The sequence below is a fragment of the Lepisma saccharinum genome, chromosome 4, assembly GCF_977018435.1.
Source record: "Lepisma saccharinum chromosome 4, izLepSacc3.1, whole genome shotgun sequence".
NCBI classification, from domain to species: domain Eukaryota; kingdom Metazoa; phylum Arthropoda; class Insecta; order Zygentoma; family Lepismatidae; genus Lepisma; species Lepisma saccharinum.
This window is the reverse complement of record NC_139232.1, coordinates 105,512,629-105,533,831: the sequence shown is the minus strand read 5'-3', so window position 1 is coordinate 105,533,831 and position 21,203 is coordinate 105,512,629. Positions and strand designations below refer to the sequence as shown.

The 21,203-nt window shown below is 36.6% G+C and overlaps 1 protein-coding gene and 1 long non-coding RNA gene across 2 annotated transcripts in view; one reads left to right on the top strand and one right to left on the bottom strand.

Moving 5' to 3' along the window:
- LOC145986702 (aminopeptidase N-like) overlaps positions 1-19,467 on the top strand; it is a 31,363-nt gene extending 11,896 nt beyond the window's left edge. Inside the window, exons 9-15 of the mRNA XM_083121014.1 lie at positions 1,914-2,109; positions 3,070-3,350; positions 4,664-4,863; positions 6,045-6,212; positions 7,241-7,384; positions 17,330-17,411; positions 19,017-19,467. Of these exons, the coding sequence (XP_082977140.1) occupies positions 1,914-2,109; positions 3,070-3,350; positions 4,664-4,863; positions 6,045-6,212; positions 7,241-7,384; positions 17,330-17,411; positions 19,017-19,187 (1,242 nt within the window). The 3' untranslated portion in view covers positions 19,188-19,467. The remainder of the gene's footprint in view (positions 1-1,913; positions 2,110-3,069; positions 3,351-4,663; positions 4,864-6,044; positions 6,213-7,240; positions 7,385-17,329; positions 17,412-19,016) is intronic.
- On the bottom strand, positions 11,758-16,717 carry LOC145987297 (uncharacterized). The gene is made up of 3 exons (XR_014441649.1): positions 16,633-16,717; positions 12,910-13,034; positions 11,758-11,978 (listed from the first exon to the last, which is right to left on the bottom strand). It is a non-coding gene; the product is annotated as an uncharacterized LOC145987297 (long non-coding RNA).
- Positions 19,468-21,203: the final 1,736 nt, after the last annotated feature.

The window sequence follows — 21,203 nt, the reverse complement described above, 5'->3', positions numbered from 1 at the left end:
TATGAAGCTTCGACTGTTATGTACTAAATCATTTGACAGGCTGTGGAAAAGGGAGATTTTATAAATGAATAACATCTGTTTCCGAAGAAAGGTCTGCGCCTTCAGTAGGCTTCTTTATGGTCAATTATTTTCCTGAAGATGGTTTATTTTCAAGATACTTTTATAAATTTACATCTTAGTTACAGATCTCCATAAATAAAGGACAGAACGGATTTCTTTCTTATAATTAAATCTTCGCGGCTTTTGCAGTTTATTTACATAATATGGATCAAGCTATCATATCAGTTATTTAAAGACGACCAGGCGCTTGCTTGGAACTTTATGAACGCTCCTTGACATAATGAAGCATAACTTTGACGTGACTGGCGAAGGTTTTAAGCATTGACTCCGATTTTAATATAAATTGGACATTATGGTCTGGCTTCAAGATATATGCAGAAATACAAACTGCTATAATTCGTAAAATATTAGAGACATCGACTTGATATCGGGTATGGCAACATGTTAGCATGTTCACAGGGCGAAACCTAACCATGCCAGATATCAATAATGAATAACTTGATCAATAAATAATAATCATGGAGACGAAATAATCTGAACTTATTCTTCCGTATGATGGCATGTTAGCATGCCCACAGGGCGAACCTACTCATACGGCAGAATAACATTAAGTCCTGTTGCTTTATGCAAAAAAATTGAAGATATATTACGTATATGTTTCGAAGAAATCAAACTGAATTATGACAAAGTTGTGAGCAATCGTAAATTAACTTATTCTCACGCATGGTGACATGTTAGCATGTCCACAGGGCGAACCTACCCATGCGTCAGAATAACAGTAAGTTCTGAGTCGAAATTTAACATTATTTTGTGAAGATTTTATTTAAAATTTCAGAAAATTTCAAAATAAAGTTGAAATGAACTTATTCTTTCGTATGGTGACATGTTAGCATGTCCACAGGGCGAACCTACCCATACGACAGAATAACTATGTCTCTAAGCTAATTTGGGAACGAAGACTGAGTTCTTGAACCCTCCCATAAAGGGACCTGAGTATTTAAGATGTTAATCCATCGGATTCGGTGATGAAAATGCCCCTGAATTAGGTTCCGAAGCTGTATTTATACTCTCGCATGTCAAGCAGAGCGCCTCCCGTGACACAAAAGATAAACATAGCTACAGCTGTGATATGCAGAACTAATTTGTGTATAATGGCAATATTCTAAAGATTAAACAGTATGTTCCATAAGGTTCATTTTTCTATGTCTAAAACAACAGTTATGATCCTTAAAGTTTCTATAATATTCTCTACTATAAAGTTGTCACATTCTTAAAAACTTCTTCCCAATGTCCATAAGGCTTATATTACTAATAACTCCAACTGAAATTTAGCTCTTATGGCTTTCATAATAGTTTGATTCTAAAACTGAGAACACATATTTTTTACTAATTGTCAACAATGAAAGATTTTGCTTTCAAGAAGCTTGCAAATAACAAATTCTAAACTTCTCGAATGACAGAATTAGGTCATTAGTTCAACTATTAAATATATCATGTTTCATAACGTTTTCATAGTGAATATAAAAAGTAAAATAATTAAGAATACTATTAAATATGACCGAATCTTTGATATGGTTCGGGAGGATCATATCAAACTTCTGCACAAATAGAAACAATATTTTCTGTTAACATATTTGTTGCGAATTCTCAGTTTACTATAGTTCTTAACAGTTGTTCTTGACTGTGACAAATATGATGATAGGTTGGAAGTGTTCGTTTGGTTGTCGGAATACCCGAGATTCGATTGCAGACATAATGAAAAATTTTCAGATGTGCATATTTAAAGATGTGGACCCAACTCAAAGAAAGTGAATGGAATAAACTCAGATACCGACGTACGTTTCTCGTTCCAGAAAGTCTACATTGAGTTTGAGTACAAGGTAGAAGATGAGAACATCTTGTGGACTATTCCCGTGCCCTTCACAACTCAAGACCAGCTTCAATTTGACGACAGAAGAGCCAAAGTCTTCCTTCGGGAGAAGGAACAGGAGATCCAGACAGGGCTTCCAGACAGCAATAACTTCATCCTTGCTAATCCTGAGTATGTAGGTGAGTTATATCGCTGTGTTGTCATATAACTACTCTGTGAATTTGTTTCTTATCATTGTGCTATAGAAATAGAATTCAGAATCTATTGTAGCAATTGGGATATTATCGGGAGACTTCACCTACGAAACTCTTCATAGATATCGCTGAGACTGTGCAACACATGGCAAGTTTCAAGAATAGTTTCTCTTTCATTTTGTTATCCTGGACTGCATTTTGCAGACTATTGAGGCTCTAACGTATGAACTCACGGTCAGTATTCTCCTCTTTGGAGCTTGTGCTGTCCAAGTGTGTTTGTTATTGTCTCTTCAACAATTTCATCTAATCCCGTTCATCCTCATCTTCGTAATTAGCTAAAAGTGGTAGAAAAGCTAAGTAAAACTTTCTCACACCTAATGCAATATTATATTTAATAAATATGACAAATTTGTACCTGACATCACAATTAAAACATCCATTTTTTAAACTTGTTCTCCCCAAAATCAGTCTTCGGTTATTAGGTTCCTAGATACAAATAAGCCCCTTTCCACACCGAATGCATCTATTGGACCACTACCAAAATTCCACTGGCCAACTTTTGTTCACAAGCAAAATACTGTATATAAAACAATCAAAACTAATCGACCCGTCTGATGTACCTCTTGCAGGGCGTTACACACTTTGTTTAGTTTTAACGCAATGATTTTTTTTATTTGGCTTGTTTACTGTTGATACAAGCATAAAAACACAGTTTTTTGTTGTGAAGTTTCAGGAGAACACTCTCCTTTCATCAGATATTTATTTTTAGTTTAGTAAACTGTGTTTTGATGCTTGAAACAACCGTAGACTACAAGAGAAATAATTCAACAATGCGAGCAATACGTACAGCAAGAAAAAATTATGATTTTGTTTATACTAGAGAATTGTATAAACGATCTTTCAACATATGTATTCAGTTTTCACAGCATTGTTGTATTCTTCCAGGCTTTTACTATGTTAACTACGACACAGACAACTGGGACCTGATCACCCGGTATTTGAACAGCGACAACTTCAAGAACATCCCCGCCCTAACTCGTGCCCAGCTGATCCACAACACTGCCTACCTGGGCAAGTCACGTGACCTCTCCTACGCCTACCACCTTCGGCTGCAGCTTTTCCTTAGGAGGGACTTGGACACCGACGAGCCATGGTTTATGGCGTTCGTAATGGCAGACCACTTGGGCAGATCCATTGACGGTACAGACGCTTGGAAGCATTACAAGGTATTGTCATAGTTAAATAATTGGCGAATGTGAAGTATGAAGCACAACTCTTTCCTAAAGTTCGTAATGATTGAAGATTTTGCTCAATTTGCAATGGACTTGTGTCCATTCATGTGTGCCTACGTATAAAGTTTTAGACATTTTTCTACCTACTTAAAATTTTAATTTCATTTTCTTGCTTCCCTCTATGGCTGTTTCTATACCTATCTGACTCCAGTTATGCTCTCTCTCTCTCTAAAATGTATTTGCATTTAAATATTTAAATAAAGTAGCGTCGTTGTATTATTTTAATATTCAGTTTCGTACTCTTGCAGGGAGAAATGTATTTAAATGTGTATTTAAATTAAGTAGCAATATTGCAATTATTAATTTGTTGCTCTTGATAAGACACGAGACGTCCAGGAATGAAAAGCCCTTACCAAAAGTATAAATTTTAAAAATAATATTTATAGCTGACAATTAGCCAAGATTTGTCATTCAATAGTTACCTTCTAGCTGTCTTCCAAAATTTAATACACACCAAATTGATATTTTAAGATTTCTTTAATGAAATTTATAATAGTGTTTTGGAAAATGCTATATTTTTACTGCTATTAGTCTAATAGAATGATAATGAAACAAGAAATATCTTTAATAATTTTCTTGCTTTAGTGGAATATAAATCCTGTTCAGTGGCGTCGAATCTGAAGGGATTAGGGATACATTGTTCCTCTCAAATTTAGCAGATCTCACTTGCAAATATTTACAGTGGGTATATTTTATTTTGGAATTAATAATATATATAATGTAAATATATACAATATGTATCAATATATACGTATGTATTAGGTATCTATAATTATATTTTTATGTGGTTTGTGTACCCCTTTCAATCAAGAACGTACGTACCTACAGCACTGCATATACACGACAGAGGTAAATGGCAATGGCTGTCCTTGTCACACCATTTACTTTATCATCATTCATCCTCACCGTCACGCTAACAACAGAAAAGTGAAAAGTGACTTCAATGAGTGAAATTAAAATTGTTGACTGATTCATTGATTGGGTTTATTTTACTTCACTTTCTGTCACTTTGGCTAATCGCGAAGATGAGTGATTATATGATGACGTTGATGAAGGGACACTTACAAGGAATACCCATATCAAGGCCGGGATTCGAAACAGGGTCTTCTGTCGTCGTAGCACGGTGTGTTAACCACTCCGTCACGGAGGCGGTCGAAATTAAAATTGTCTAGATAGCAAATGTGAGATATGTTCTAGAATTATACATACATTATGTATCTATGTTCTTATATGGCTACGCTTTGCAGAATTATCTCATCTACCTGTCAAACCCAGCCTATCAGGAGCTGGGAGAAGAGGACCAGGAAGGGGATTCCCCATCCAGAAAGGAGGCGAGGAGAAACGTACGAAGATTAAGGAGTTCTTTCGGAGCTAGCGAGCAGGTAGCCAAGTACAGGCAGGAAGTGAAGAAGTGGATGGATTTGGAGAACCCCGACAATGAAGTACCGTGAGTATTTCTATGACGTTTTCTAATAGTAACTGCAGTGCTGAATGTAATGTGCTTTGTTGTTAGATTATTGTTTGTTTGTAGTGCATGTACAGTCACGGACACTTCCGGGTTGTTACAGCTCCAATGACTTTCAATGTGATCATTACAACCCAGAAGTGTCCGTGACTGTACAACTGTTGTGTTCACGTGGTTCATCCTCTTCGCATTACGGCTTACCAGCACAAGATTATCTAATTTGAAACCTGTCCGCCATTTTTGGAAAATCAGGAAATCTTTGTTGAAAATATTTAAAATCTTGGAAATTTGCTATGTATCAATGATGGCTGCATGAACAGCAGTCAACAATAATTGAAATAGGAACAGCCAGCCGAGAAGAAATTAAGTTTATTCCTAAAATATTCAGGTAACTTATCTAATGGTACATTCCCACACATATATTTATTTATGTATAGGACTAAAGCTAGTGGCTAAAATTGACTAATATGACTAAACCTAACCTAACCTGAAGTTATTTCTTATTATGCTACCGTTTTGTATGGTTTTGTAAATAGATTACTTTGTGTATAACCATTATCCACTTCGTGTTTTGTTTTTATGTTTATATTAATAATAATAATAAGTTGGCGAAGTTCAGCCTGTAGGCTGCTCTGCACCTAACCCATGTGCATGTAATGCGACACATATAATAACCTGCATATAGAGCAGTAAGCTACGTGCAAAGTGGTACATACGTAGCTGTAAGAGATGGACAAAATTAAATTAATACCCAAAGTGTCTAACTACAAACGCAATATAATAATAATGTTAATAATAAAAATATAATTTCACATAGAGATTGATACCTTCAATATGTAGCACGACTTTGCCATTCTTCCATTAACAGTAAATCTTTTACTTCATTTCATAAGGATATACGTTCCAAATTCGTTGATGTTCGCGTTGATCATCATGTACAACAGAAACCATTTCAGCTTAAATTAAGGGAAACAGAAATTCTTGTAACATGTCGGTTGTGTCATAAATCACACTGTCGTCTGCTGATAAGCCATTGAGCGAAACTGGAACACACTGTTCACGTTTTGAATTGAACAATTAAACACACACACACACACACACACACACACACACACACACACACACTTTCATGTTGTGTTACAGTTGTTCTTTCTTTTTTCTAGCATGCATCTACGTGACCTGTGCAATGTTGCAGAATTTGGATCAAGAGAGGAATGGGACTTCCTGTTCGAGAGATATCTCAACCTACCTACCTCTTTTGACCCTAAGGACAGAAACTACTTCATTGGAGTGATTGCCGGCTGTGCTAGGGACACTTACAAGGTTCAAAAGTAAGTAATGGAATTCACTAATCGAGTGGCGAAGACATTCTCTTTCGCTCTGCTTAACTCGTTGTAGATGGAGTACAGGGCAAGCAGGCTTTGAGGTAAATATTTGAATTAAAGAGGTGAAACCTAGTGCTATGCGTTGCCCAATGTTTCGTCATTAACCACCAAAAAATAGGGTGACATTGAAAAGACGTCTCTGAAAAAGAAATCACCCTCCCTGAAAAATTCATTCCGAATTAGAAAAGAAGCCAACATTATATTTTTATTTCTGCATGTTACTTTACAACGGAAATAAAGTTTATTTAATTCGTGTTCCAAAAGCATAACTGAAATTAAAAATAATTATATCGAAACTTATGTCTACCATGTTTTCATATTCCACTATTTAATCCGCCTACAATTTAGAGAACTCCAAACACAAGATATTTATGTGAGAAACTTACATTTCAAAGATTTTTCTAGAACGAGGGATATAAACATTTAACAACAAAATATAATAGCTACATGGAGTAAGAGCATTTTTTAAAAACTGTGTATTGGATAATCACCTACTTCTTGCCTTCTCTCCCGAAGTTTATAACAATGTTAATTTTGAAATAAACAATTAATGGTCTATTATTAGTAATAAAAAAAAAACATTTTTTATTTTCTTGCAATTTTCTACTTTATATTACGATCTGAAAACCCCTACGAAAATGTCTGGCGATTTTCTACCATAACTCCAAAACCAATGAACATTGAGACTTAAGCTTTTAAAGTGCTCCTTACATTACATAGAGCGTAAAATTTTATCTTCATCTTGTCTCCACATTTTTCACATAATTTCTATCTGAAGTAAAAAAATTATTAAAATTGCTATAAAAATAAGTTTCATTCATTCAAGAATAAAATATTCAAGAGAGAAATGTGAAGAAAGCCGATACTTGGTGACAGATTTCTTCATTCATACTTGTGGTATATTGGACTTCATTCCTAAGACTTGTCGTGGAGAGGATAGATCACTAATTCACTATGTGTTTTAATTCTTGCAGGGTCCTGGATCATATTTTGGAGGGGAAGGAGGGAATAACCAAGAAGCAGGCTAATATGGTGTTTATTAAATTGACGAGTAACTCTTATGGTTGGAACAATCTTCTGGACCATCTTGCGGAACATTATGATCAATGGAAAGATCTGTGAGTAACGGTTTAATGTGTACCGAAATGCATTCCTTGTGAGTAAAAAGTATGTCTTGGCTGCTAAAACATTGGCCATTCTTCCTGGCTGATCGCCCTCTCCCTCTCCCCCTTTGACAATTCTGTCTGAATTTGATTCCTTATTTTTTTCCTCTCCATCCCTTCCTCTCCTGTCCCCCCTCTCTCTTTGACTCTTCTGTCTGTTTATTTCTGTCTTGCCTGTTCACCTCTCCTCCTCTTCTCTCTCTCTCCCCTCCGACTCTGTCTCTGCTGTGCATCTCTTCCTCTCTATGACTCTCTCTCTATCACTGATTACCCAGACGTCTTTCTTATATCGCCCTTTGCATTAATCCACAGCCAGAACAATCCTCTGTATTAATCGATGATGTATGTGTTGAGTGCCAATCTACAGCCTCTGGTTTTATCAATAATGTAGAGATTTTTGTACTCGCGTATCTGTATTTTTTATATTTGCTGTTAGGGGGTTCATTTCGGTGACGTGAATTATATTTCAGGAACTCCTGTTTGTTTCTACACTGAGGAAAAAGTCTGTTATCCTAGTTACAGCAACCAAATCCCTTGTTTGTTATACGCGAGCAAAGCGTGAAGGTTCAGAGTACGAAATTATTTGATTGACTTAATCTTGTTCATCCAACCAAATCATCTGTTTGTTGTATCTAATTGGGTCCAGTTCTCTGAACAAGATGCTTGGTACCATCAACCAAATCAACTTGTTGGCAGTAAAGGTTATTTTGTTGGAATTATTATTATTAAAAATATTAATGAAATCCTGGGGACGGCGGGGGGGATTTCCCGCCACAAACAATTTTGTCCTGCAAGAATCCAGTTGGTAAACGAACTGGTTTGTTAGTTTATGAATACCTGATGTGTATGTTTGTGTGCATATACACATATGTATATAAAAATACACATATACTTATACATATCAGGTATTTATAAAGTAGCAAACCATTTCCTATACCAACTGAATTTTCGTAGGACAAAATTGTTGGTGTGTTGAAATTCTCCCACCCCAGGATTTTACACTCTGCTTTTTAACATAAACTATGACTATCTGTAAACACACACACACACATACACACACACACACACACACACACACACACACACACACATAGAGAGAGAGATTTTTTTTAAGTTTACAGGATTATTCTCCAAGTTTACTCCAATAACATGATTTAAATGTGTTTTGAATTAAATTTTGTACACACGAAGTGTGTTTCGTCAAGTTTAACCCTTTCCGGTACCCACAAGGTCTACGCGGAAAGAAATCGTGTAAGCGCTCCTCCTCTCACCGCACCACCACCCGAAACTTCCCCCCTTACTCCACTTCCCCCCGGGTACCAACAAGGGCGGTAAAACCAGAGCGTGTGGGTGTGTAACGCGGACGCTACTTTTCTGCCACCTGGTGTGGAAAATAGTAAGCTCATCCCACACGTTGCATTGAAATTTGCCACCCTGTGGGGACACGTGAAAAACAAATTTGCCGAAGTAAGGATGCTATGCAACAGGTTCTTGCATGTATTTCCTATTAGGTAATTCCGTTATCATTCCTCAAAAATTCAAGGCTAGTGATCCGAGGCTTGTAAATGTATTTTCGTAACGATTTCCTTGTGGGGACCAGACTTTGGTCCCCACAAGTCTGTGTGGTCCCCACAAGGTGGATTCACAACTGACGAGTGTCCCCATAAGGTAGCATCTGCAAAAGCACACACACACATTTGTATATATATATACACACACACACACACACACACACACACACACACACACACATATATATATATATATATATATATATATATATATATATATATAATAATAATAATTCTCTCTCACACACACATACATATGTATTTGTGTGAATTAAGTTTTTCCCCCTCCTTCACCAGTCTTCAATGATTTCTTTCCATCCTGAAGTAAAGTAATTCGCTGTTAATTACAGCGGCATGCTGGTGCAAAGGGGCATAGAAGGCCCCCATATATTTCCTTTTTATCTTCGAAAGTGGAGATGTGATCAGAACTATGCTGTAGCTTCCTTTACACCCCCAGTGATATGAGGGTGGATGTGTGCCATAGCTGCTTGTACTAGGACAGATCAAAAAATTTCCTCCCAAAATCACATATCCTGATAACCAAAACCAGGTGTCCTATATGGTAGTCGGACATCCTACCGACTGGATCAACATGTTAAACAAGACCACCGGTTACAATGGACATAGGAAATGTACACTTATCTAAAAAAAATGGAACTTTATTTTTGAGGCACTGCCTTGTGAATGTTGCAAATACAGATTGCAATTTAATTATTTTTTTTGCATTATGTTTCGTAAAGGCATATTCACCATAGCTACAAAATCTATATGGTATATTCCATTTCTTCACACTGATATTATAGACAACAAATAACATCTTAAAGTATTATTAACCCTAGAACACTAGCACGTTCCCATACTACAGTGTAACCTAGAACAGTAGCATGTTCCCATATTTCAGTGTAACTAGCACTACATGAATTTTACATACATGAAGCAATCTATTTTCAACACAACCTCTACATCATGAAAACAGTGTGACGATTCCTTTTGAAAATAAACTTACGTATATACCTTATATTGGGGTTTTATTCTTCATTTTTAAAAGTATAAACATGGTTTATTAATTCTAGTTTTTGGACTTCTAACCACTGTTAACTAGAATGAATAAATCACCACTGATTAGCTACAAAGAAGAATGGTTTTATTAAACATATAATATTTGAAAAGAATGTCTTGATTGTCAAGCCAATATGTACATTAAGAATGAAGGTGAAAAGTTCAAACAATGAAAATTAAACCAAAAAAATATTCATAACACTGTAAATAAGGAACAATGCAATATTGTAATCCTGCAAGAAAATAGTGCATGCTTCTAAACTTTTTTTCAAAATCTAACTATCCAAGTCGAATTTACGAATGTCAAAATTATGTGAAAGATTTCTCTCGTTTTACTAGAGCTACGCAAAATTGACATACATTGCACAACATAACACACAAAATCAAGATGATCAGCACTTACCTTCTCCTTATGTCTGACAGACTGGTCGAGGCACTGCTAGGTGGAGGGACGTGCGTGTCAGAGGTAGGGAAGGGAATTGAGAGAACACCACAAATAAATTTTACGTACACTAGTGTTCTAGGGTTAAACCATTCGATATATGGAAAGAAATATAAATCAGTCCTATTGTTGTGTTAAAAGATAAAATACAGGTCACCCTTTGTCACACACGCAGAGTGGTGAGATTGTTTGCAATGTAAAGAGCCAACATGTGGTCGGAAGTTATTAAATGTTAGGAAGGTGGGTGGTTTTGGTTATTTTTGCGTGAACTTGTGCTTGTTGATATTTCATGATGGGTTTTGAAGGAGCAGTAGTCAAGTAGTTGCGAAGCACATGGCAAAGTGTCATCAGCTCACAGACCTATCACATCACACACAATACATACACAATGGTGTCTCGCATAATGAACGCAATCCATTCCAGGACAGCATGTGTTAAGTGGCACACTGTGTTAAACCAGTTTACTACAGGAATTATTTTAGTCTGTTCCCAAGCCAGGTTCAAGACCTGGAAACAACATAAAAAAAAAACTAGTAGAGGAAATACAGAACACACCACCAAGGCAAGAATGTTGAAAATGCTATGAATTTACCAAATTATAAGTTGTAGAAAATACAGTATGTACTGTACAATAGTTCTAGCCTGTGTGCACTTGTTTGTTATGCGGGATGTTCACTGTGTGAGCAACCTCTGTATTTTTAACATGCATCGTAATATTCAATGAATGATAGAGAGAAAGGGAAAAAAGTATGAATACTTCTTTAATGATATGAAGTTTCTCAATATATTTAAATTTTGATTGTCTTCCACCATTACACTACTCCAGTGCACAAATATACAAAAACATATTAACGCAGGGGCATTTAATGTTACAGCAGTTGCACTAAATTGCTGTAAAAAGTAGTCGAACTACAATTAAAGAAATCATTTTAATATTATATCATCATTGATATATGCATGAGAAATAATTAAGGCACATATTAGTGTTCCAAAATGTCTGCGAAAATTGCATGCATTTTAGAAACTTCTTTTACACGTGTGAGCACAAGCAGTTAAATAGGTGTCTCACTGCTTAAAAAAAAAAAAAAAAACATACCACACAAGCAATTTAAGAGTACCAAAATTCTTGTTGCACATGTAGCAATTAAACATATTGATGTGGAACAATAATATTTTTATTAGGAATAATCAAGTATCATGATTTTTTTTGTGATCATACCCACACATTGAGTACATATTAAAACATTTTTGTTCACATAAAAAAATTTCTTCTGTTTTAGATTTCTGGAGACATTCAAAGGTTGAAGTACAAGAGTTGTTAACGTAAATATTGATTCAATGTTCCATATCCTCCTGAATCGAAACGTGTCCGGTTACTTTTTCAGCTGGCAATCCATCAAAATAGGAATTTAAAAAAAATCCTCGACTGTTTGAAACAGATAATGCTCTCCAGTGGATTCACGGAAGGTGTTATTTGCTAAGAAAGAAAGAAAAATATAATAAATAACAGAGTTAGCTGGTTGGTTCGTTCGTCAGATCAATTAGAATTATAAAATTCTATGACCACGCAACATGTTGAAAAACATTCTGACCTTACACCTAAGGAAATATTTGCTGCAGAATGTATTGTCAAAATAACATTCTGTAAAGTGTAGACAGTGGTTCGAATCCCAGTTAGGGCTAGTCCCAGTTAGCCCCTGTGGAATTTGCAACTTTTTTTGTATTTATTTAACCAAAACTGTTTTCAAATTATCCTATTTCTTTTGTTTGTTCAGTGGATGTACGAGTGTTGCTCGGCAAATTAACCATGACTATTTCCATTGATTTTTTCTCTTGCACCCTGGGTGTTTTTAAGCTGGGTTTTCACCTGGTGGTTACAGTGTTTGTCAGCAGCTTCTTTGGCATGTTGTTTCAATTTTGTTCCTTGAAGGTATGATATCATTGTCTAAAACAAAGAATAAACACGTTCGGAGAAAATTTGCTTGGTAATACTTATATATCACACTCAGTAGTAGCGATTGGGGGGGGGGGGCAGTTGTAATGCCCTCTACTCAGAGTTACCCTTACACATAGTTCCCATCTCGTTAGATGCATCTGAGCGAGAGTTTTACCCAGGCCTCAAAAGAAGTTTGGAAAAATTCTACAGAACGCTCCCTGTCCAACCGTTTACCAATGTGATAACATTATGAAACTATTACATCATAAAAATATACTCAGGAAATATCCTTTGGTCAATAAGAAATAGCACTGGATATTATGTGTACACCAGCAAAAAATAGAAAAATGAAGCTCCTGGGAAAGATAGACGTGTGTAGCACCCAAATAACAGGAAACAAGTATTGAGCAGTTTAAATTGTTTATAAATCTTTCAACTTATTCCCTTACAAATAAATGAGACAAGTGCTTACGAATATGCGTACATCCCAGTTTCTGCTGTAGCACTGCCTAATGCTCCAGGTAATGGCAATGCATCAGCACCTCTGGCCATGGTTCATTGCTTTGGCCAGCCAGGACTTACTGTTTTATTGGTTGTCTATAAGATATACAGAAAACAAGGAAATATTAATCTACAGATTCCACTCCAATACATTTCTGAACTTCAGTAATGATACAAATAAATTTAAAATATATTATTTTTGGCTAAGCTCATAATTCCATTGATTCCTGTCATATTAATTCTTGAGTATTTCTCAGCAATTTAAATAAAGCTAAATATGTACTAGAATGAATGAAAGTTTTTAAGCAGGCTAATCGAGAATACACAGGAGTAGGTTAAGTGATTAGGCTTAGCCTACCCCCTCTCCCCAAATTACATTTAATTCATGTATAAATGTATGAATTTATTATGATTTGATTCACACATTTCAAGCACAAATTATGCAGCTCCAGCGTGCAAGAAACATACCGTTTCGGAATACATTCTAACTACGATAACTCCATAATTTTAAAACTTCTGACACCACTATTATGTAGTATATGTGTGTGTGTGGGGGGGGGGACAACAAATTGACACACTAGACTAGCTACTTTCACAATTTAACTGCTTAACATACTAAGCCTAGGGATTTTTCACAGATTTTATATATGGGTGACTGGTAATTAGATGTATTCCCTGAAAGGGGTTAAAGTAGAGACAATTTGCAATAAATTTGACCATATGATACCCCGTCCAAAAATTAGTAGTTTTCGAGATAATCGAATTTCTTTTGTTTCTTTAAAAAATGACAATTTTCCACATAAAAACATGAATTGAGAAAAAACTGCTCATTGTATGGAACTTATTTCAGCGTTTTCTGATAGCTAACGAATAAGTGGTAATAATACTTCATTCATCTTCATGTGAATGGAATCAATGAACAATACAATTAAAGAACATTACACGTCTTGCTCAAAGTGGGCACCTCCGTTACGAATGCAGGCACGCAGGTTTTTACGGACATTTGGTCTCTTGACTCGTGATGTGATGGTGTCCTTGATGTGTTGACCAGCTGTTAAGATCCTCTTCCTGAGCTCTTCTTGCGAGTTTACCTACCGGTGTCTTGTCATGTGTCTCCAAATGTAAAAGTCGCAAAGCGACAAATCGGGGGATCGAGCCGGCCAGGGAAACGGGCCGCCTCTGCCAATCCATTTCTTTGGGTAATTTTCATCCAGCCACTGGCGCACGCCCTAGCAGAAGTATGGATGGGCGTTATCAACAATCATTTGATCGAGTCATTTTTCCTGACCCAAATCTTAAAAGGCATCACTTATGAACATTTTTTGAGGAACGGGATGGCAATGTTGTTGGAGGATGTGCCTCTAGCTACAAGACGTGACATGATTTATCAGCATGATGACGCCCAGCTCGATTTGACGCCTTGCGACTTTACATTTGGAGCCATATGACAAGACACCGGTAGGTAAACTCGCAAGAAGAGCTCAGGGAGAGGATCTTAACAGCTGGAAAACACATCAAGGACACCATCCCATCACGAGTTAAGAGACCAAATGTCCGTAAAAACCTGCGTGCCTGCATTCGTAACGGAGGTGCCCACTTTGAGCAAGACGTGTAATGTTCTTTAATTGTATTGTTCATTGATTCCATTCAGATGAAGATGAATGAAGTGTTATTTCTTGTACACAAATGTGAATGTTAGCAACATTTGGACCTTGTTGGATAGCAGATAACACAAGGAAGTAATTTAAGTAATTTATACGCTTCGTGTCATACCATTTTTGTTATTAATACATTACCAAGTAAACTAAGAGTGCATTTTTTATCATCACTTGTAAGTTTAGACCCACCCGGTACTTACAAGTGATTGTTATTTGGGAAGAACTCTTTTTTCAACGAACCACTTACTCGTTAGCTATCAGAAAACGCTGAAATATGTTCCATACAATGAGCAGTTTTTTCTCAATTCATGTTTTTATGTGGAAAATTGTCATTTTTTAAAGAAACAAAAGAAATTCGATTATCTCGAAAACTACTAATTTTTGGACGGGGTATCATATGGTCAAATTTATTGCAAATTGTCTCTACTTTAACCCCTTTCAGAGAATACATCTAATTACCAGTCACCCTGTATATCTATTTGTAAAAGTCACACTGAACCTAACAACCAGAGCAAACAAGTGTGATTGTTCATGCAAACCATAAGTAACTACATTACTTATCAACAAAAACTGAACCTGTATCCAATTGCTTAACCTAATCATCATTACGATTAAGAAATAAATCTTTTTTGGTGAAGACCAAAGGAAATACCACTTTCGGGCCATGGTATTTTTTTTACTTCTTACAATTGCATTTGTATCCGTACTTGTATACATTTTCGTAATACCAGTGACTTTCGTCTATTGTCCCCCCCCTCCCCCCAAAAAGGATGAAATTCAGAAACTGCTATTCTGCGCCTCTCTTGCATTTGATGCCTTTCTTTACACTCCTGGCAACCCTGCGCTACCAGGTATTATCGTTGCTTCAGCTGCGTTCATGTCGCTTACTTCTGATTTACAATCCAATTTCAAATCACACTATTCACTTCTCACCTGGCAACCATTTTTGTGGTTAAACTTGGAAATATCCGAGTAGGCAAAGGGAACATAATGGCATACTATCACGATGCACCATTTTCATGCGCACAAGCTTAAAATACTTATTTTGTGGAATGTTGATGAGTGAAAGAATAAAAATGCAATAAAAATTTCAAAACCTCATTTCACGCTGTTTGATCTTTTTAACATAACAATGTGTTTAACCCTCTCAAGAAAATTATTTTTTTTCATGTTCCCTTGCTTTTAGCCTGCAGAATTGTGTTATTGTGAAAAGAAGTACACCTGTTACTTTAACATGAAGTAGAACAGCCTGAAAGTTTCATGCAAGTGAATGTAGCACCCAACACGGCATATCACAACAGCAGTTATAATATTACATTGTTTGGTTAGGAGGGTTAGGTATGGGGCTGATAGCAATTTTCGATGTGTTCTTTAGCTATTTGAGTGTGCACACAACCGGTTTTTACTCATAAAAACTGGAGAAACAACTTCGCATGGCAAGTTGATACTTACGCTGACGATATTTTGGGATTAAATGTCTCAGCTATATGCGTTTCCACATGTTTGAACCAATTTTATATTACATAAATGATCGAAATATCTCGTTTAAAAGAAAGCACAAAGTAATTTTCGACGGAGTACAGTGAGACAACGGACCCCATAATGTAACAAGGTGCAATATACGACAGAAACCAACACGATACACGTTGCACTGCTACGTCAGTAGCTTACAATCAAAAGGTAAATTGTTATAAAAGTTATTTTAACTGTTGGGAAAATGCCTGGCCCAGATCATCTAACCCAAGGATCGAACACAGGTCGACCGTATGGTACTCAGGATGCTATATTGACTGAGCTATTGTGCCTGTGTTAACGTAAAACACGCTTGCACCACTTGTAATGTATTGTAGCTATTTTATATTCAGCATGATCAGATATTACATATTTACTACATAAGAATTACAAATTAAGATACGAGACAAAACCACATCAAAATTTTGCATTGAACTTCTACGCCTGTATGTATATATTTCTATGATTTACACTTCCTAATTAACATATTTAACAACATTTAACATCAATACTGTTACACTTACCAGCAAATGTACGTATCAGTGTTTCAAATCTCCACGACTTTAAAGTACTCGAAGAGTGTGGGTTTGTAGATCCGCCATGTTTGCTCTTGTCACACTAGTCAGTACGAGTATCATGTTGTTTTTCTTAACGGAACAAAACATTTCTTTCGATGTAATGGACAATGTTTCAATGGACAAAAGTAACGTCAAACTAATATATTTGTTAAGAGAACTCAACCAAATGATTTATGTAAACAGTCACTCTGTAGGTGAAACGAAACCTTGTTTGACTATAAGAAATTTTCTGGGACATAATATATTTTGCATCTTGAACTTATCCTTTCTTTCAGTGAGTCGTAGTAATATTCAAATATCCTATTCTTTGTAAATTGTAACAGGTGTAAATAAGCCTCATTGTTAACTCAACCAACCAACTGGAAGCACAAAGTGTGACTTATTTAACTCGATTTAAAGTGAAAGGTACTGGATTTGAAATATGTCGTTAAGGGAAATTAATATTTGAACTACATAGCCTACTAGAAGCTTCTGGAAACTCTTTTTACGGCATTGAATGTAGTTGAAAGTTATAAGATGAACCCTACATGAACCTCCTTAATTTCTATTCGTACTAATATTTTATTGAAGAAAATCATTCTAATATGTTACCTCATGTTTGTCTGTGTCTATATATATATATATCATGTGATTTTTTGGCCAGGTATGCCGACGAACCTGATATTTGGAAAACGAGGGTTTCAAAATGTTTTGGGCGGATCAGGACACAGGAATATCTGGACAAGGTATGAACTGTTTTATTCTTTTAATAAACTTTCTTATAATAAATATTCATTCTCCTTATTTCTTGATTATCATCAACCCTTTCAAAGCATTAACAGCACAGTGAGATCCTTAAGCTGTTCCTGTTTACTTTTATCTTACATGTAGTCAAACCCATTTGTTTTACGCGTTGGCATGGTTGCATATCATTTCAGGATGCTTTATTTCGCCAGCAGGAATATCGGAATTATTTCATTGACATCAGCAGATAATTTTTCAAGAGGGTGTCTGTTGCGGCTAGAAATCCGAAAGGTTGCGGTCTTTAGCTGGTTAATGGCGTCGTGTTCATTTGTTATTATGTTGAGAACCCAAGCTGACGATCGAACCTGTGCAGAACAGCAGGTGCATCGTAGTAGTAAGTGGAGGAAAGAGGTCGAGTGGAACAGCTTTCCTTATGGCCCGAGCTGTACGAATGGAGGGGAAGAGGCGCGAAGGCTTATGGCCGAAGGTTATTTTGTGGTAGCTATAATGAAGATAGTAGTATTTTAAGGTGAAGTAAAAAAGACATAGAAAGAGCGTTAGAAAATCTGAGTAGGGAATAGGAATAAATGAAGGGGAAGAAAGAGCGAGAAATAGAAGGGATGGAAAGAATGGAGAATGAAGAACATATAGAAAAACAAAAGAAGCTAATCTACGACCAGACAGAGAGAGAGAGAGAGAGAGAGAGAGAGAGAGATACAGAATCGAGCAGAAACGAGAAAGATGGAGAGAGAGAGAGAGAGAGAGGAAAAAGGTACAAGATAGTGAGAGAGAGAGAGAGAGAGAAAGAGAGAGAGAGAGAGAGAGACAGAGAGAGAGAGAGAGAGAGAGAGAGAGAGAGAGAGAGAGAGAGTGGGCACACAACGGGAGATAAATCATGTCAAAAGAAAAGCGCAAAAGTAGAGTAGGAACTAAGGAAACAAAGGTAGAAAGATAGAAAGATACAGGAAAAGGTGGACCTAATAAAGATATAAATAGAAGAGAGACGGGAAGAATACATTTTCATTCCAGAGGACAGAGAGATGTCAGTGTTGCATGGTGAGCCGTACCTCTCATGTTCGAGTCCTTGCATGTACTTTCACCTTCGTTTAGCTGACAAAGGAGCCATAGGATCTGATACCATCTAGCCTTGTCATTGCCTACATAGTTAATAACATACATAGATATACAATAAACAAAAGATAATGAATACAGAAGTAAAATAAAAACAAATAATTTCACATAAGCCTACACTTAACAGCATACCCTTAAATGAGCATGGAATAATAATAAAAATAATTGCAATTTCAAGAAGAGCATGGAAATAATTCATCCTCAGCTTCCTGATTAGCTGAACTTTTTAATGTTTGAATACGTACCTTCTCTTCTTCAGTTAAATATTTCCTATGACAATTGAACATAAAATCAAGGATATTTGTTAACTTACTTGCAAAGCTACTAATATCCAGAAAATCAAAGACCTTTATGTGATGTTACTCCACCTGTAAAACAATTGAAAATTATGTCACTGAGGACCTCCTTACAAAATGTCAGGGTCTACCCTGAGGATAGTGCACACAATCTCTAACCAGTCGTTGCTTTGCTTGCAGGCGAACAAACTATACGAGGACCATAAAGGAAAGTTTGGTGTGGCTGAAGACTTAGTTAGGACCCAACTTGAGAAACTAAAGGTACAGGTTCCGAGGACACAAGTGATCGCCTCTGAAATTAAAGAAGTTTTGGCTGAAATTAACCAGAAATTCGAAGACGAGGACTTGTAAAAGTTTTTGCTTTCAGGTTTTTCTTAGTATTATTTAATTGTAACATTTGTGACGTTAGAACAACGTGCGTCATTTGTATTCAAAGTTGTTATCCACCGATGAAGTTTTTCATCCTTTCTTGTGTAATTTTTCAATGAGAAAGTACAATACTAACTGCTGCTTTAATTGTACGAGTACATGCTCTCAATTGGTACATGATATAATTATAGGTTTTGTGGCACGTAAGCAGTATTTGTGTAGTACTTTTGTATTTGTTGAATAAACAATGTGCACTTCAGTAGCCTAATACTTTTTCTATCCGAAAATGATCCTTAGATTTACAACAGGTGCTATTACTGTCCGACCGCGTAAGACGAGATTAACGAATCTGCACGCGATGAGGGGGTGGGGGAGTGATGTCCCAACTCACGAACTTTGACGAAATTTCACAATTCAGGAACTGATATTTTCATATGGAATGTTTGAAGTAGAATGTTCCCAACTCAGGAACCCCTTACTCGATAGGGGAGGGGAAGAGGTAAGAACCGGTTTTTGAGAGGATCTTCTCGGTACTCCACGTTCCCCTGAAATATTGCGTGTGTGTGTGTTTGTGTATCCATTAGCACGAAAAGTACTGGGCTGTACGGCAGGCCCGTAGCTAGAACTGATCTCCAGGGAGGGCTCACGGGTTATCAGAGGGGAGGGGGCTTTGTAAACCAAGTCACTTTTTTTTAAAAAAAAGAACAGTATTAAATAAAGGTAAATTATGTGTGTGTGAGGGAGGTCATTAAGTTATATAAAATTTATAAATATCATACAAATACTACATTCTTCTACATCTTATAAAACATGTCTTGAAGTGTTAATTGACTGAAATCATCCCTTGCACACTGCATACTACTTTAGATGATACAGATATTTATATCACACAAAAAATGCACAATATTCAATCACAGTGCCTACAGTATATTCCAACCCCGGCCGAAGCAACGAAACTCCCTTACGTTCCCAAAACTTGGGAGCTGTTGACCTTTGATGCAAATGAGAAGGGAATTTGCATAATGACATCTAAGTCAGATTTCTGTCTAAACGGGAGGGCAACAGGGACAGTGAAGGTACAGATAAAGAAACTCCCTTGTGAAAGAACTTACAAAGTCTAGATAATTTTCTAAACACTTGCAGCTACTTAGTCTAAGTAGCTGCAAGTATTTAAAAGATTATCTAGACATAGCTTGCTGCCAGTTGTACCTGGCTTCGCCATTTCACTGACTCTCAATACTGTCGTCATTGTTACACAGTCAAGTTTAAACTATTCTAAAAGACTTCACCATAAGAGTCTAGCAGATAACTACACTTTCTACCCAACAGATGCGCCGCTTACAATGTGTTTGTTGATGTGTAAGCGCAGATAGCATTGTTTGAACAATCGCTGCAACGTATTCCCAACATTAATGGAGTGAAGGGAAGGTAGAAGGCGTTTGTTCTTCCTTTCTTCTAAAGCGCGGTATCCACTTGTTGCAAACTAGCGTATCGTATCCCCGTCCCGTCTCAATCATTGATACGAGATTTGTCGCGTATCATCGCGGCGTTCCGTATCATCCACCCTGTAGCATGATTGATACGGGAGTGCGGTACGGTGGTCCGTTCTTTATATCCACAGTCTGGTCTCAAATGACGATGAGTACGTACACCCAATTGTCAACATCAGTTCCACGAAGTACACCCTGCACCACTTTCTACAGACTAACGAGGCTCTGGCGACTGACTCTATGGCCAGTATAATTCTGCGTGTTGTCCTGTTTTTTGTCCTTATGTGTGCTGAGTGCCCCTTTTACAGCCTCAGCTTTTAACCTAAGTCAGAATGTTTTAAGATTTTAGTTATGCGATATTACAGCTATGTCATTTATTATGGTAAGGAGCTGGACCCCGTATATCGTGGCGGATTCAAAATAGTCTAAATGCTGATGCACCCATAATTTTAAATTCAAATTCAAACATTAGAAATGTAATTATTTAGCACGTCTAGTTTCAAGATTA